Raw genomic sequence first — 16,161 nt, 5'->3', positions numbered from 1 at the left:
GGATGAGAAATGATCCTGAATGTGATGCCAGAAGGTGAAAGAATGACACAATGTCAATCTCCTTGGGACCAGGTCGTCATTGGCACGCACCTTTGCCATTGACAGCCATTCGCAATCCTATTGTCAGTGGAGGTCAGTATAAGGACGATAAGAAGCAGATGGAAATGCTGGCACATGGCCTCTCCTTGGGCACCCCTGTAGCCTATGAATGGCTGTCTTGCTGTGGGCTCCATTTTAGAATTAGTTCCACAGCACTCCCTTGTGAAAGCAAAATCCTAGCTACGATCGCTCTCATGTAGAGCTTGCCCTTGCATGCTTTCAGTTCAGAGCACTGAATTGACTCCATGTCCAATGGCAGGTTCAGTGTTTAAATTTGCATTATATACTTTTGCGAAAGCAAACACGTGCCCAACATTTCCCTAACGTCATCTTAACATGGCATGTGATGTTTATTTATAGTAGTATCAATCAGTATTTCCTTTCAGTTTAGCTCAGACGTCTGTTCATTTTCCAGAAGGACCACCCCTCTGTCAGACTCTACAGCAGTCCATTTATCCAGGCATCTTATCCTAATCCTATAAAGTATGAAGCATGTTATAACAGGCCCAGGTCTCTAACCCTCAGGTGGCTTGGCCGTAATGAAAAAGTCCCAGAGGGGGGTCTTGCCAGTGGCTCACAAGCAGGTGGTGTTGGGACAGTCATTACCTCACAACAGAATTAGTTGTGTTCAAATGCCCATTCCTGCAGGGGACAGAACCAGGCGCACTCATACTGTGGGCAGCACTACCAAATCGATTCTCTCCACGGCTCTCAAACACCCTTGCTGGCTTTCTCTTTTCTTCTCTGACTGAAGGCACTCAAGGCAGGAAAGTAACTTGTCAATTAGAACTACACCGAATAGATTCTCGTTTTTGCCTTCAACTCTGAGTTGAAGACATTATAGATAAATGGCTATAGAACAAGTTTGATTTAGTTTGTTTACTGCTCATTGGTTGAGACTTTCCACATTAGCATTGATTGACAGGGGTATATTAGGACACCACAACAAACATATTATTACAAACAGACCATCTTTGGATGTCACATAATACATTGTGTATATTATACAGCAAACCGTTTCTGTTTAGTATTCATGAAAAAAAGAAGGCAAAATAAAAAAAGAATATTAGGTATCTTTAAATACTGCAGTGCCTGTCCAACTATTGGAGAAATTGCACTTCCCACAAAGGTTAAAACACACAACGGCGCCCCACAAACTGACGTTAATAGGAAAAGGATGACCATCAATCAGACTTGCCAGTGTATAGTAAAGTATTAAATGGTTTCTTCCATCTTGTGATCAATGGTTCTTTGACCACTGCCCCATCATCTTTCAAAGGCTCTCTGAGCCACTATATTAATGTAAAAGCTGTGAGCAGAGGAGAGCACACTTTGCTTCGAGAGGGATGCTTCTGATGCTTCAATGGCATTGACAAATGTTTGGTTGGACCGTCTGCAGTCCACAGTAATGTAATGAAATTAATAGAAGATGTGCATTCAAAAAGCCCTCGTTATTATATATACCCGGCTTCGAACCCGGGTCTCCCGCGTGAAAGTCCAATATCTTATAATATATTACTCCAAAGGGACATTCCTATGGAACGAGAGCAGATACTAGACTTTTGAGGCTTCAGGCTGGGGCCGCGACTCTCTCCGCCACATATATATATATATATATATATGTAATATAAGTATAAGTAATTTCCGGATTTGTCTTATTGCGAATCTTTGATCTGAACTGGAAAGAGAGAGGAGGAAGGACATGCAATACAGGCCCCCAGCTGTGAAGGGAACCATGGACATGATTATGTGGTGGACAGACACACACTATCCGGTCATCTATCACTTAATATTCAATCGAAATAAGCACATCTACTGATTCATGACCATCTTTCTAATGCTAGAATACTGTTCGGATTTGCTAACCCCAGGGCTCCACTGGCGGCGTCGCGTTGCTCTGCGTCTTGACGGCGTCATTGACGCAGGCACGTTGCCGTCCGACTGGCTCCACTGAACGTGATGTGAATGTGTTGATATTTCAATCAAAGATCATAGGATATTCGCATTATCAACTGTAGTGTTATACCTAATTATAATAATTTATGCTGTGTAAAGTGCCGGGAAAAAGTAGCAGATCTACAGATGAATCTGTCATCATGCTGTTTTGTGACTGTCTGTGAGCTTGTAGATTGGCTATTTTCGGTGCACCAGCGCAGCCACGATAATGTATAGCCTAGTGTTCAGACTCAGTCACTCACTGCTGGCCTGTTTTTAGGAGGAAGAATTGAGAAAGTTGTTTCCTAGCCTGCTGTGATTAGCCTACATAATTTTATCAAGTGGGAAGACCACTATAAAAAAATATGCTAGGAATTTTGGGACATCAAGTCACCCTTGTGAATGACGCAGCAGAAAGGCACGTATATATACATTTAAATATGCAATGCAATTACATTTAATCATAATTTATATATGACTGGACGTTGTGGACGCCGTCAAAAAATTGAACCGGGGCAATTTTTGAGTTTGGACGCCGTCACCGGAGCGTCCGACGTTGACGTTGCCGTCGCCAGTGGAGCATCCCTTCATTGATTAAAACGGGAGCGTTCCCAACGTTGACGTTGACGCGACGCTCGACGCGCCCGGTGGAGCCGGGGGGTAAGAAGCCCTATTCACGGCCCGCCCACTCAGCAAATTTCTCAGCAACTAACTTCCTGGTGCTGACGTCAGTTTAGAAGGGTAAAATAACACAGAAATTGCTGGACTTAAGGCCAACACATCATTATTTCGAACGGTAAAGTAAATTATAATGCTCTGTGCCTTTTACTATCTTGTGTTCTTGATCATGCTAGACGTATTTTATACTGTACTATTCGGAAATTGCATTAAATTTGCGATATCTGTGTTAACTCTATGGGCTTTTAGCAGGGTTTTACCCTTCAAAACGTGACTTCAGCACCAGGAAGTTGCTGAGTGGGCGGGCCTTGAATAGGGCTAAGTACTCTCCTGTACGCTTTATGGCATCATTGCCATTATACAGTGTTTCTGTTTGTGCAATCAACTTTATTATATTTATTTTCACCTTACCCAGAACACACTGTTACTTTCCCCATATATGGTCCTTTTCTTTACCTTCATTTTGAGTGCCCTCCCTAAAATAATCCAACATGTTTCTGTTGTCCCAGGTGGTAGTACACACCGAAGAAGGTGAGCGGCTGTACAGAATCTCACCCTGGGCAAAATATGTGACCAAATCTGAGAAGTCGGTCATCTATGACTGGGTTCACTGGGACCCTGCTCAGCCTTATATAGTAAGTGCCTCTTCATGATTCTGGCATGGTACAGTACAGCAGTGGTTCTCAACCTTTTCAGGAGGCAACCCCCAAAATAATCATATTTTAACTGGGGACTATCGGCTATTTTCACAATTTCTGCTTCTAATATTTGACAATTTGACCAATATTTAATTTGTCATTTTATAGGTATTAAAACGTCCTTAAATTGTCACTTTAGAAATGTGCAGATACCCTCCATACACTTAAACTTTATGTTGGTTTGTTTACCGTTGAGTGAGAAAACAATGTTGCACATTGAGTTAATCATCTGGGGACCTCCCAAAATAATTTGGGTCCCCACCCACAGGTTGAGAACCACTGCAGTACAGTATGATCACAAAATAGAGGTTTTGATTGATTAAATTCCCTGTGTTCGCCATTGTTTAAATTGCTCAATATGTTATTCCCAGTATCATGGATTCCATAGACATGATGAAACAGGTCAAAGTTAATTCACATTCTGAACAAGCCTTCCATACCTACAGTATATCCTAGCATCATTGCGTTTGATATTTCTCAAAGGAGACATCCAACCCTTGAAATCTCCTTCTCAGACCTAAGGCAAACTTGACTATTCTTAACACAGTGCCCAGCCGGTTATACCCGGGCAAAATAAAAGGCTGCATAAAGTGCCCATCCCGGGCATACCCGCAATATAAATTGTAAATACAGTAAAGTTGTTTCTCCTTACCGTGGGGTCTGGGCTGTCCATTGAGCATCGGTAATAATAATAATAATAATAATAAAGCTTTATTTGTATAGCACCTTTCATGACATGAAATGCAGCTCAAAGTGCTTTACAGAGCAGAAAATGAAGCACAAGTGCTTAACAGAAAAAATAAAATACACATGAATACAATAAAGCAGAAAAATAAAAACATAAAACATTGACGAACAATTTCAGAACAGCGTGGACGTCAATAGCATCAAAGAGATTAAAAAATTCTGCTAAAAACATAATGGTGGCGGTTTGTTTACAACGCACGTTGACGTGCACACGAAGTGAAAATCCTCCATAAAAACCCATTGATCTTGCAACGAAGAAGCCTCATTATCTCGGAAAAATACATTTTGATCCCAAGGTTGGCATTTTTCACGGCAAAATAGCACTCCAATGATGGCTGTCTGCTGGGTGCCGCCATTATGGTGGCTTTCTAAACTACTTCTGGGTTGAGGTTGAAAAAAGTAAAGTGACCAAAAATCTTGCATTTTCACTCCGGCTTTTCAAAATTAAAGCGGCTGCTTATGGGAGGAAGTCCGGGCACTAGTCTGCGCCCCTTCATCCCTTCAAAGTAAAGGGCACTAAATGGGTTTAATAAGGGTGCTTGATGGTGATAAAGTCTGCAAAAATAAGAGAGTAATAATGCCTACATTGTTTTCCTTTATTGTTTGGTAATTACCATTTATTTGAGAAGTATCATCTTCTGCCAGCAGCATATTAACTTTGTTTTTATGAAACTTACTAAGAAAGATACTGATATACTGTAGACCACTGGAATAGTGATGTATGATTACTGAATTAATGTCATTTCAGCACTGACAAAAATGTGGCCTCAGATGCCATGATTTATCTGTTTTGGTTGTCATCTTCAGCACATCCACCCCCGGCCAAAGAAGCCCAGGAGTTTGAGAATTTATGAGTCGCATGTGGGCATTGCTTCACCCGAAGGGAAGATTGCATCATATACCAACTTTACAACCAATGTATTGCCTCGAATAAAAGACTTGGGTAAGAGACCTCCAACAGAGAATTGCCTAAAGTCTAAATACTTCCTTTTCCTTTATACTTACCAAGCCTTTGTTGTGGAGCATGATATTTACTGTGATTTTTTTGCCTCGTCTGCAAAACGGCAGCGCATGATCGTGCAGTGAATATCTTCACAAAAGGGTAACATTTCTTGTCAGTGGCTCTTTTTGTGTGTAGGGAATATATTGCATCTTGTGCATTAAGTGCTTTAATATCAGTACAAAGAGCAAGTTGAAGCACGAGAATTATTTTTCATATATATAGCTCTCTAACTCCTGATCCTATGATATGGTTTGAAAAACAGTTGTTATAGTCAGGACAGGGCTGGAGCTGCTATTTTCTGCCTGCCAGTGTCCAGTGTCATCTCTTTCACGGTGTGTTGTTTTGAGTGCCACCAGTCTTTTAAGAGGTATTTTCAGTGGCAGACCTGTCACATTTGCTCAGTACAACGCCACTTCAACAAGGCAACATCCTTTGTACTAGTATGACCTGCAGTGGTCATTACTACTGGACAGGTATTGTCAGGGCAGCTTTATGGCATAAATCACACCCAGCTCTGAGAGCCTGGACCGCAAACCTGACAGCTTGTCTGCGTTTCTGTGATCTTGGCCAAGACAAATGATAGCTTTAATGCTCCTGCAACACACGTGTTGTGTCCTACTGTATATCCTATGTCTTAACAAATACGATCGGAGTGTAGTCATGACATGCATATATTGAACATTATTTCAATGTGTAACATTATTTCAGCATGTTTGAAATAAAAAAAAACAGCTCATTAAGGTCATATTAATTCACATGAATAATTAAACAGATGAACGCATACATTTTCTACAATACATGGTGTATGATAGCATATTATTTAGCTTTTAAGTACACGCTGCTTCTTTGATAGTAGTATAAGGCACTGATATGTCTGGCACAGAAAACCAAGAGTAATCAGATAATGTTTCCTTAATTGTGCCATAATTTTTTAAGTGGGTAAAGAAACTGCTAGTGTACTGTACAAATGCTTTCAGGAAAATCAACCTGCAGTTGAAGGAAAGGATTACATTTCACCTTATCCAGTGATGGCTGCTTTTGCCTGCTGTGTCAGCTTTCATACTGCAGAGACATGAATGCATATTAAAGAGAAATATCCTCTCACCCCTCGGTTTTGTCACAGTTCCCTTAGATGCCTTAAGTTTTTTCACTAGTCTGATAAGAAGCAAAGAGACATAAATAAATACATCTGCTTCACATGTCTGGGCTTTCCACCCTGACTCCTCATTGTCAGTTTAAAAGCCTGGTGTTCTCTTATTTGTGGAACTGTACCTGTTTGGATATTTTACACATGACCTCATGACTTTGATAGTGTGCAGTTTGACCAAAGACGTTTGTCTTGGGGATACCAAGATAGCTTGTTTCAAACAGCAAATGGCTGGAGCCCACATGTACAACTGAACTAAGTTTAAATTATACTTTTAAATCATTCTTAATGTTTGGTTTAAGCTGCGTTTGAGCACTAGATGAGAATTATTTTAGATTCAATTCACACAATGTCAGGTAATTTGGCAGCCATAGAAAAGGCTACTATTTACCTGTCACTATATTCCATGAGTCTACATGATTTTTCCTGTAATATGTGGGGAAAATGCCCTACATATGTCTTTCCAAACTTATCGAAATACATTCTGAGACCTGTTTAAACAACTTTTTTTTTAATAGAAACCCTAAATGGGGGAAGGGAAAAAAAAATCTAACTGCATAAGAGAATTGATGCATATAAGACAGGAGAAGGCACATTGTTGTTAACACAAGTCCAAGTTCATGTTACATGTCAAACTGACACCACATGACCACATATTGTATACAGTATATTATCTGAATGATATGTGATATCATTCAGATTTCAATTAAAATAATTGATTCCGTTGTAGGAGAGCTATAAAAATATGCCTTTCTTGAAGTATCTATTTTCTTTTCCTAATACTTTTGGTTTCAAAGACGTTAGAGGTTTACAGATCAATATCTCTTTTTTTTTACCCTCCCACTTTGTATTCAGGTTACAACTGTATTCTTACTGTATTCTTACTGTATTCCCACTTTGTATTCAGGTTACAACTGTATTCAACTGATGGCCATCATGGAGCATGCCTACTATGCTAGCTTTGGATATCAGATTACAAGTTACTTTGCTGCTTCCAGGTAAATCTGTGATGCTTTGTGAAAAATAATTTAAATCAGGGGTCTTCAACAGGGGGCCCGGGACCCCTTGCCACCCCTAGGGGGTCCTCAGAGTTACTACAATGGGTCCTCCAAATCTTTGTTTGATTGAAACTTTTTTCCCCTTTTTTTATATTAACCTCTTGAACACTAGTGTCCATATTCAGAGAATTTAAGCCAAAAATAGCAGATCTGCAAGCTCACAACGCCTCGCGCTGTGAGGCGTTGTGAGCTTGTAGATCGGCTATTTTTGGCAAAGAGCGTAAAGAGCAGACTAAGTACAGAGTGAAAGGTCAATTTTTTTTTAAGTATTGACAGTTCAAGTGGTGAAACACAAATTGACATGAATCCAAAATACACTGCTGATTGTGCTGTCAAGCAATGAAACTATATGAAACTATATGGAATCTATGACAAGGTTATGGGGGTCCCTGCTTCATCTCTCTCTCGACTAAGCGTTGAAGACTCCTGATTTAAATGGACTTGATTCTAAAGATGTATTGTCCAAAGCCGTATTGTCCAAATGTGTTTGTTAAGAGCATTGCATTTATTTATAAATGATTGATGTTCCACTCATTTATTCCTCGGCCATCCAGGCACTAAATCCCACCTTTCACTGCAAGTCGCACTAGATCACATCTGCTAAATGCCTAAATTGAAAATTATCTCATATGACTTGCCAGCTAGGTAGTGTTTGGTAGCAAGAAAGTTTTAGGAACGTCTGGGAAAAGTTTACAGCTAAAATAGTAAATGATCACAGAAATTGTTATCTGGATGGGGCTTGGAAATGAAGGTGAGGTATTCTGACAGCAGCAATAATCTCCCTCTAGGCACATTTGCAGTTAATCCAGGGAGGAGGAGGAGGGGTGCAGATAAAGCTGGACTAGTCAGGGAATTTATCTACAGTATATCCCTTATTCCAAAGGGCTCCTTCCCTTGCTTGGAGGGGCACATAAGCCCAAACTGTAATGTATACAGTGTAATTTCACCCATGATTGATCTCTCATAGTCATTTGAAACCTGAGCAGTTGGATACTGGGAAGCAGGATAATACTTCTGCTGTGTATTCTGTTTGCAAGGAAACTGATATAATGATAGCCTGAAGGACAGATGAGACATCATAGGACAATATGAGAAATGTACATGGAGGTGTGTGTGTGCACGTGCACGTACCCACGCGTACATATAATGGTGTTTAATATAGTCTGTGGTTTGCAGGGTGTGGCCTAGATGAAGAATATCTTCTGCACATGTGACCATTTGAATGATATTTGAATGTGATACAAACCTGCTAAATGACAAACGTGTAGGTGGTACTATTGATAAATCGAAGTTCAGTCAATGGCCTCAGAAGGAGATTGCTTTCCGGACTTAATATACCAATGAACTGTGTCATTGTTTTTTTAGGACCTTCTATGCAATGAAAAAGATTGATGTGTGTACAGTATATGTGTGCACAGGGGTGTTGCACCAAATTCTGGGCCCTGGGTACAAGGATTCACAGCGGGCACCCCATGAATGTTCTTCTTGGGGGAGGGGGCTTAACCCATTTAGACTGGGAACGCATTATTTTGCCTTGCCGAGCCATGAGTCCCATATGACTCGGACGAGCCATGAGGCTCATAGGGCAGGAGCCTATCTCCTGTTTCTGTAGCATGAGGCAGCTTTGATGTACAAGTACACCCCCTGGACATGACGCTAGTATGTCGCAGGGACTTACCCCCAATCCAACCCTTGACCCTTGGTCTTTGGTATGACCCGACCAGGGTTTGAACCCCGATCTCCCAGTCTCAGGGCGGACACTCAAACCACTAGGCCACTGAGCTGGCGTGCTGCTATTTTTGAAGTCTTTTCAAATTAAAAATCCTTCTAAGGTTTTTTTTAAAAACCTATGCTTCTATGTCAGTGGTGCTCAAACTTTTTCACGTGAAGGACCCCCAAAATGATATGTATGTGGCCATGGACTCCCATCTCAAAATACTTCCAGTGGACCTCCCCTCAGAAGCAAAACTTGAGTTATAAATGTTTGCTTAAAAATAGATATTTTAAAAGATTTGCACACATTTTCACGACCTTTCAAAAATAGCAGATCTACAAGCTCGCAGCGCGGCACTGCTATTTTTCAATAGCTAAAGTAGAAAATAATTAAGGCTCCTCCACCTTGGGGCCCTAGTAATTCAGCCGCTTTTCCCCCCCTTGTGACACCCCTGTGTGTGCACTGCATGTCTGTGAGTATTTTACCCACCATCGCAATTTTCCTTAGTCGCTATGGCACGCCAGAGGAGCTGAAGGAGTTGATAGACGTGGCTCATTCCATGGGCATCGTGGTGCTGCTGGACGTGGTCCACAGTCACGCCTCCAAGAACACTGAGGACGGCCTCAACGGCTTTGATGGCTCAGACGCCTGCTTCTTCCACTCTCCACCCAGAGGGGAACACAGCTTGTGGGACAGTCGCCTCTTCAACTACTCCAGGTACAGTATATACTTTCATTCTTGTCCACACATAGGGATACATTAACACAGTGGTTCTCATCCTTTTCAGGCCGCGACCCCCAAAATAATCATAATTTAAATGGGGACTCTCCCTACCTGACGAGCACTACGAGTTGAGGCATTACATTTTGTATAACAAGGTTCTATTGTGAGAATAGCCTCGTTGTGAGCATGTAGATTGGCTATTTTCACAATTTCTAATATTTGACAATTTGGCCAATGTTTAATTTGCCATTTTAGAGGTATTAAAAAGTCCTTAAATTTTTACTTTAGAAATGTGCAGATACCCTCTATACACTTAAACTTTATGTTGGTTTGTTTACTGTTGAGTGAGAAAACAATGTTGCACATTAACTAGTTCAGTGCCAAACGACTTTCAGATCAACTATCTAAAAAAAATCTAGTAAACATGATTTCAATCGCGATTTTGTATGTTCCACCCCCCATACAACCCCATCTTTCATACAGGGCAGCCATCTTTGCTTACATAACATGTAAAACATAATGGCTATTTTCTCAAGAATGCCTGAACGAATTTCCAATCTGATTTTTTTGTTTGAAAGCTGTGAACAGCCTGCACAAACATGGTGCATGATCTGTGCATGGGCGTGCATGATCTGTGCACTATAAATTACATGGAAGTCTATGGAGATTTATGGCAATATGAGCCAAAAAGCCCATATTTAATTGGCAGGGAGCGAGTTTTAAGTTAATCATCTGGGGACCCCCCAAAATAATGTTGGGACCCCTCTGGGGGTCCCAACCCACAGGTTGAGAACCACTGCATTAACACATAGAATTTTACTTTCTATGTATATGGGGTTTCTACAGTTTGGGAAAATGGAAATGGAACTATTCCATATCCAAAATATACATCTAAAGTATGCAAATGAATTGTTTGTTTATTTATTTTGTCAATGATGATGTCACGCTGGCTGCTATATGGCAACACTATACAATCCTGACAAAAAACAACTCTACATGGAAACCCAGAGTATGCACTCTCCATTCCATTCTTTCACAGCCAGTGATGTGCAAACATTTCTTATTTTACTCGCCAAGTTCATTTAAATGAAATGGCCATCAAGTGACTGGACAGACAGTACAAAGTTTCCCAGTTTTGTATTTTACAACCACAACAGAGGCAGAGAATCTGGAACGTCTGACATCACTGTGATGTCAGAACAGGTCAGCTATATATACAGTATATGGAGTCTGTGAGGTCAGATATAGAGGTATTGACCAGCTCCATATATGGAGATCTAGGCGATGATCCTGTCACAATATGTCCATATATGGGCATTCCCAGATATGGGCTTAATATTGATGGGCATAAAATGGATTCTATTGTATGGGAATTCCCAGATACAGTATGGGCTTAATATTGATGGGCATAAAGGGGATTCTATTAGTGTGCTTGCCCTAACAGGGCATCATCTGGGAATCAGATGTAGAGGTCAGCTCCATATATGGAGATCTAGGTGATGATCCAGTCGCCTCCATGTATGGTTATCCAGGGTTTGATGAGGTCAGTGTCGTGATCTTCATATATGGATATCCAGGTGATGATAGTCAGCAGTCTTGATTTGCAAATGAATTCTGTCTTGGCCATATGGAGCGTCCATATATGGGCATTGCCAAATATGGGATTAATATTGATGAGTCTGACATCAGGGATCTCCATATATTATTGCCAGAACAGGCTGTCTTGGTCATACTGTATATGAACAGGTCAGCTATAGACACTGAGGCGTTACGCAACTTAAGAGCAGATTGACAAATTAGGTTCAGATTGAGTTGAGGTAACATACTTAACATTTTCAGTGATGAACTGATATTGCATAATTTCCTGATGGCCAAAGATATGGCATGTTCCTGAGATGGCAGACTACATCTTTCAACTTAGTGGCTATGCAGCAAGATTATTTGATACTCCCAAGGCTTAGAATACAGTGTTAATGGTACGTTTATGCTTCCTCTGAGTCTCTTAGATCTTACAATAATGCATGGCCAGACGGATGCTCAATTTCAAAGAATCACAAATCATGATATGATGTTACGTTGGCAGCTTTGAGCAATGCAAGTGATATCCATATTTTCAGATCATTACAGAAGCATGGGGGGAAAAACATCAAAGGCTGTGCATGCGAATCCACTTAAGTTGGAGGTGGTTATTATCTGGACCCTGTCACTGTGCACTGTATACCAAAGCCATTGATTGGTGTTTGTGTTTGCCCTTCTAATTAAGCACCTCTCCTCTGCTGTCTGTCACTGGAAAATGATCCAACCACATTAAAAGGAAATGGGAACTGTTGCACCTATCAACTACGCCTTTGAACTTGTGTTTAATAAGCGCATGTCTCTGCAGCTTCTAATGTATTATAAAAATGCTTAGTGTCAGGCATAGAGGCTATAATAAGAAAACAGGGTTACGCGTTATTGAACTCTCCTCATATCAGATGGATTCATTAGAAATGGTCTAGACATATGCTATGGCTGGCAGGCATACGAGGAGTCATTGTAAAGCCCAGAGGAGCTCTACAATGTCACAGTCAGTTCATTCCTCCCTAGCCCCTCTCACAGGTTGTTTGGATGTGTCCTTTGTGTCACGCCTTCTTCCTGCCCCTTTTTTGGACAAAATGAACCCCGGAGGGATGTCAGGAACCAAGGAGGCAAAGTGATATCCATTTTTAACCAAGCAGCCCTGATATAAGAATCATTATGCAGACAATGATGATACAGGCTGTTGCACGCTGCTGAACCTGTGGCTTGTCCACATCAACGTCCCTGTTAAAGAACACCTATTTTGGTATCCATGTCCATGCAACTTATTCCACAATCAACTTAGTCTGAAATGAAGGTTGATTTGACAGATGTCGGATGCTTCTACTTGATGCTTGTACTGTGTAAAATCCTGGGGTAAATTAACACAGGATTATACCATGTACTTACTGAGTCAGGTTTTCGTACTCAGAATTAGTCAAAAGCATCATTCTTTGACTTTATTAACCCTATACGGTTATATATATAAATATACTGTGTATAGTAGTGTATAAATACCGTGTGTGTGTGTGTGTGTGTGTGTGTGTGTGTGTGTGTGTGTGTGTGTGTGTGTGTGTGTGGGTGTGTGTGTGTGTGTGTGTGTGTGTGTGTGTGTGTGTATAATGCTCTCAATGTGATGAACAATTACTGGCTGGGGGATATTCAGGACCCACGGCATAGCCCCATGTTGGGGCGGCATAGCTCAGGGGTAGAGAAACTGGTATTAGAGCACGAAGGGTATAAATCCCGAAGGGTTCCCAGTTCGAATCCGGGCTCCCCCTGAGTTAATGTCGAAGGGTCCTTGGGCAAGACTCTGAACCCCTAATTGCCTCCGGTGAGTAGGTTGGTGCCTTGCATGGCTTCCTCCGCCACCGGTGTATGAATGTGTGTGTGAATGGGTGAATGTAATGCACAATCTATGTAAAGCGCTTTGGATTAAAAAGCGCTATATAAATGCACCATTTACCATTTACCATTTACCCACGTTATGTTTTTTTCTTTTCTTTTCTTTTCTTTTTCACTGATGCTTTAATAAGCCTTTTCAAAGAGGGCAAGGACACCTTGACACAGTGAGTAAATGAATGTAGCCCATATTATTTCAGGGTTTGAAGCGGGCAGGCAGGCATCATCTCATTCCAGCCATTGAAGCCAGGCCTTTCTGCAGAATAGGGCCTTCAGATGTGAGACTTCTGACACTTTTGAGGTTCACTTCCTCTGTAATCCTCACTCTGTGGCTCTAGTAGAATCATTTGAATCCATTTTTCATTTATCTTTGTATATTCTTCAGATATGACTATAGGCCCAAGGCCAGGCTTTAGAGGGAAAAAGATCTTTTCAACTCTTCTCCACGTCCCTGTCTCTTATGAGGGTAGAGTGTTTGATGGTCAATGACATCATCTTCTTCACGCCGGGCATGCTGACATACCTGTAACTGTGCACTGCATGTAGTTGCAATGCATGTTTAATGTCTTATGACATTAATGGTGTGTGTGTGTGTGTGTGTGTGTGTGTGTGTGTGTGTGTGTGTGTGTGTGTGTGTGTGTGTGTGTGTGTGTGTGTGTGTGTGTGTGTGTGTGTGTGTGTGTGTGTGTGTGTGTGTGTGTGTGTGTGTATGTATGTACATACGTATGTATGTAATAGGGGCGGCATAGCTTAGGGGTAGAGAAACCGTTATTAGAGCACGAAGGGTTCCCAAAGGGTTCCCAGTTCGAATCCGGGCTCCCCCTGAGTTAATGTCGAAGGGTCCTTGAGCAAGACTCTGAACCCCTAGTTGCTCCTGGTGAGCAGGTTGGTGCCTTGCATGGTTTCCTCCGCCATCGGTGTATGAATGTGTGTGTGAATGGGTGAATATAATGCACAATCTATGTAAAGCGCCTTGGATAAAAGCGCTATATAAATGCACCATTTACCATTTATGTGTGTATGTGTGTGTGTGTGTGTGTGTGTGTGTATATATACACAGTATATATACAGTGTGTATATATATATGTATATATATATTTATATATATATATATATATATATATATATATATATCATTTATAAAGCACATCAAAACACATTTATAAATTGCTTGACATAAAATTGATGAAGAAATAATAAAATAAATGCGACAACATAAGAAAAAAAAAACGGTGCAGTGAGCTTTAAAATGTTACGCTTTAAATTTATGGAACAGCCTTTTGACAAATATAAGAAGACAGTGATTTATCAAGCCTCAGGCAGGTCATTCCAGAGTCAAGGAGCCCTGACATCAAATTCACGGTCATACTTTGTCTTGAGCTTAGACTCTGGTACAAGCAGCATCTTTCTGCCTCAGAGCTTCAATAGTGCTATATGAAGTGTCTCCAGCCACGATGAAGATGCCAGTTGGTATTATGTAACCATGGTCCAATGGATAAAATATATTTTCATTAATAATGAAGAAAAAAATCTACTATAATAACATCACATCAATGTTCCTTTATTATAACTCACATACTTATTGTAGACTACGAGAGTCTAATTAGCCCATCTCATATCAAATCTTTATCTGTAGCTACTGATCAAGAATTATACAAATTATACATCTATAATCTGTGTCCAGCAATGTGTGAAGTTGCCGAACGTTTTGTAATTTCCCTGTATTTCCTGGTTCTCTCCACAGCATACTATGTAACAATAAAAAGAGGTGTAATAGTAACATGTGACGGCAAGAGATAGAGTTCCCCGCTGATCAATGGCCTGGGGGTTTTATTGTGTTCAAAACAAAACAAAGAAAAAACTGAATAGAATAGAAATTTGACGAGATGGAGACCAAACGACCAGGCTCCCCTAGGGAGTTTTCACCTTTTACTCATTCAGTCCCTGGAAGGACTGGGCCTCTATCCAGCTGACCAATCAATCATGAAGCCAACAATAAGTGGTCAAGGGTTCAGAGTGCCAGTCTAGTCCAAAAGCCTTTAATTCCTGCACCCATGAGGTGTTTTTCCTGCCACAGCCACCAGCCTCTGGTGAGCTCCAGGTAATGAGCTCAACTAGCTCCAGGTGTGTCTGTGCGCAGGGGCGTCACAAGGGGGGGGGGGGGGGGACTGAGTTACTAGGGCCCAAGGTGGAGGGGCCTTAATTATTTTATACTTTAGCTATTGAAAAATAGTAGATATACAAGCTCACAGCGTGGCACCGAGTGCCGTGCTGCGAGCTTGTAGATCTGCTATTTTTGAAAAGTGTGAAAATGTGTGCAAATGTTACTTTTTTTTTTTTTAAGCGAACATTTATAGCTCAAATTTTGCTTCTGGGAGGTTCCTGGAACTAAATATTTTGAGATGGGGGTCCGTGGCCACGGGGGTTTGAGCACCACTGACATAGAAACATAGGTTTTTCAAAACTGACTGAGTTACTAGGGCCCAAGGTGGAGGGGCCTTAATTATTTTATACTTTAGCTATTGAAAAATAGTATATATACAAGCTCACAGCGCGGCACAGAGTGCCGTGCTGCGAGCTTGTAGATCTGCTATTTTTGAAAAGTGTGAAAATGTGTGCAAATGTTACTTTTTTTATTTTTTAAGCGAACATTTATAGCTCAAACTTTGCTTCTGGGAGGTTCCTGGAACTAAATATTTTGAGATGGGGGTCCGTGGCCACGGGGGTTTGAGCACCACTGACATAGAAACATAGGTTTTTCAAAAAACCTTAGAAGGATTTGAAATATTCAAAGACTTGCCGCGATGTGAGCTTGTATTTCTGCTATTTTTCAATAGTTGCAGCACAAAATAATGCGTTCCCAGTCTAAATGGGTTAAACCCCCTCCCCCTATGAAGAAC

General features: G+C 41.0%; 1 protein-coding gene across 1 annotated transcript in view; it reads left to right on the top strand.

Annotated features, from left to right (window-relative positions):
• LOC308290531 (1,4-alpha-glucan-branching enzyme-like) overlaps positions 1-16,161 on the top strand; it is a 98,242-nt gene that overhangs the window by 19,266 nt on the left and 62,815 nt on the right. Inside the window, exons 4-7 of the mRNA XM_080732404.1 lie at positions 3,222-3,347; positions 4,965-5,100; positions 7,215-7,305; positions 9,587-9,796. Of these exons, the coding sequence (XP_080588530.1) occupies positions 3,222-3,347; positions 4,965-5,100; positions 7,215-7,305; positions 9,587-9,796 (563 nt within the window). The remainder of the gene's footprint in view (positions 1-3,221; positions 3,348-4,964; positions 5,101-7,214; positions 7,306-9,586; positions 9,797-16,161) is intronic.

Source organism: Nannobrachium achirus, assembly GCF_963921795.1.
Source record: "Nannobrachium achirus genome assembly, chromosome: 8".
NCBI lineage: Eukaryota > Metazoa > Chordata > Actinopteri > Myctophiformes > Myctophidae > Nannobrachium > Nannobrachium achirus.
Note: the sequence above shows the minus strand (reverse complement) of the source record. Positions and strands in the feature narration are given on the sequence as shown.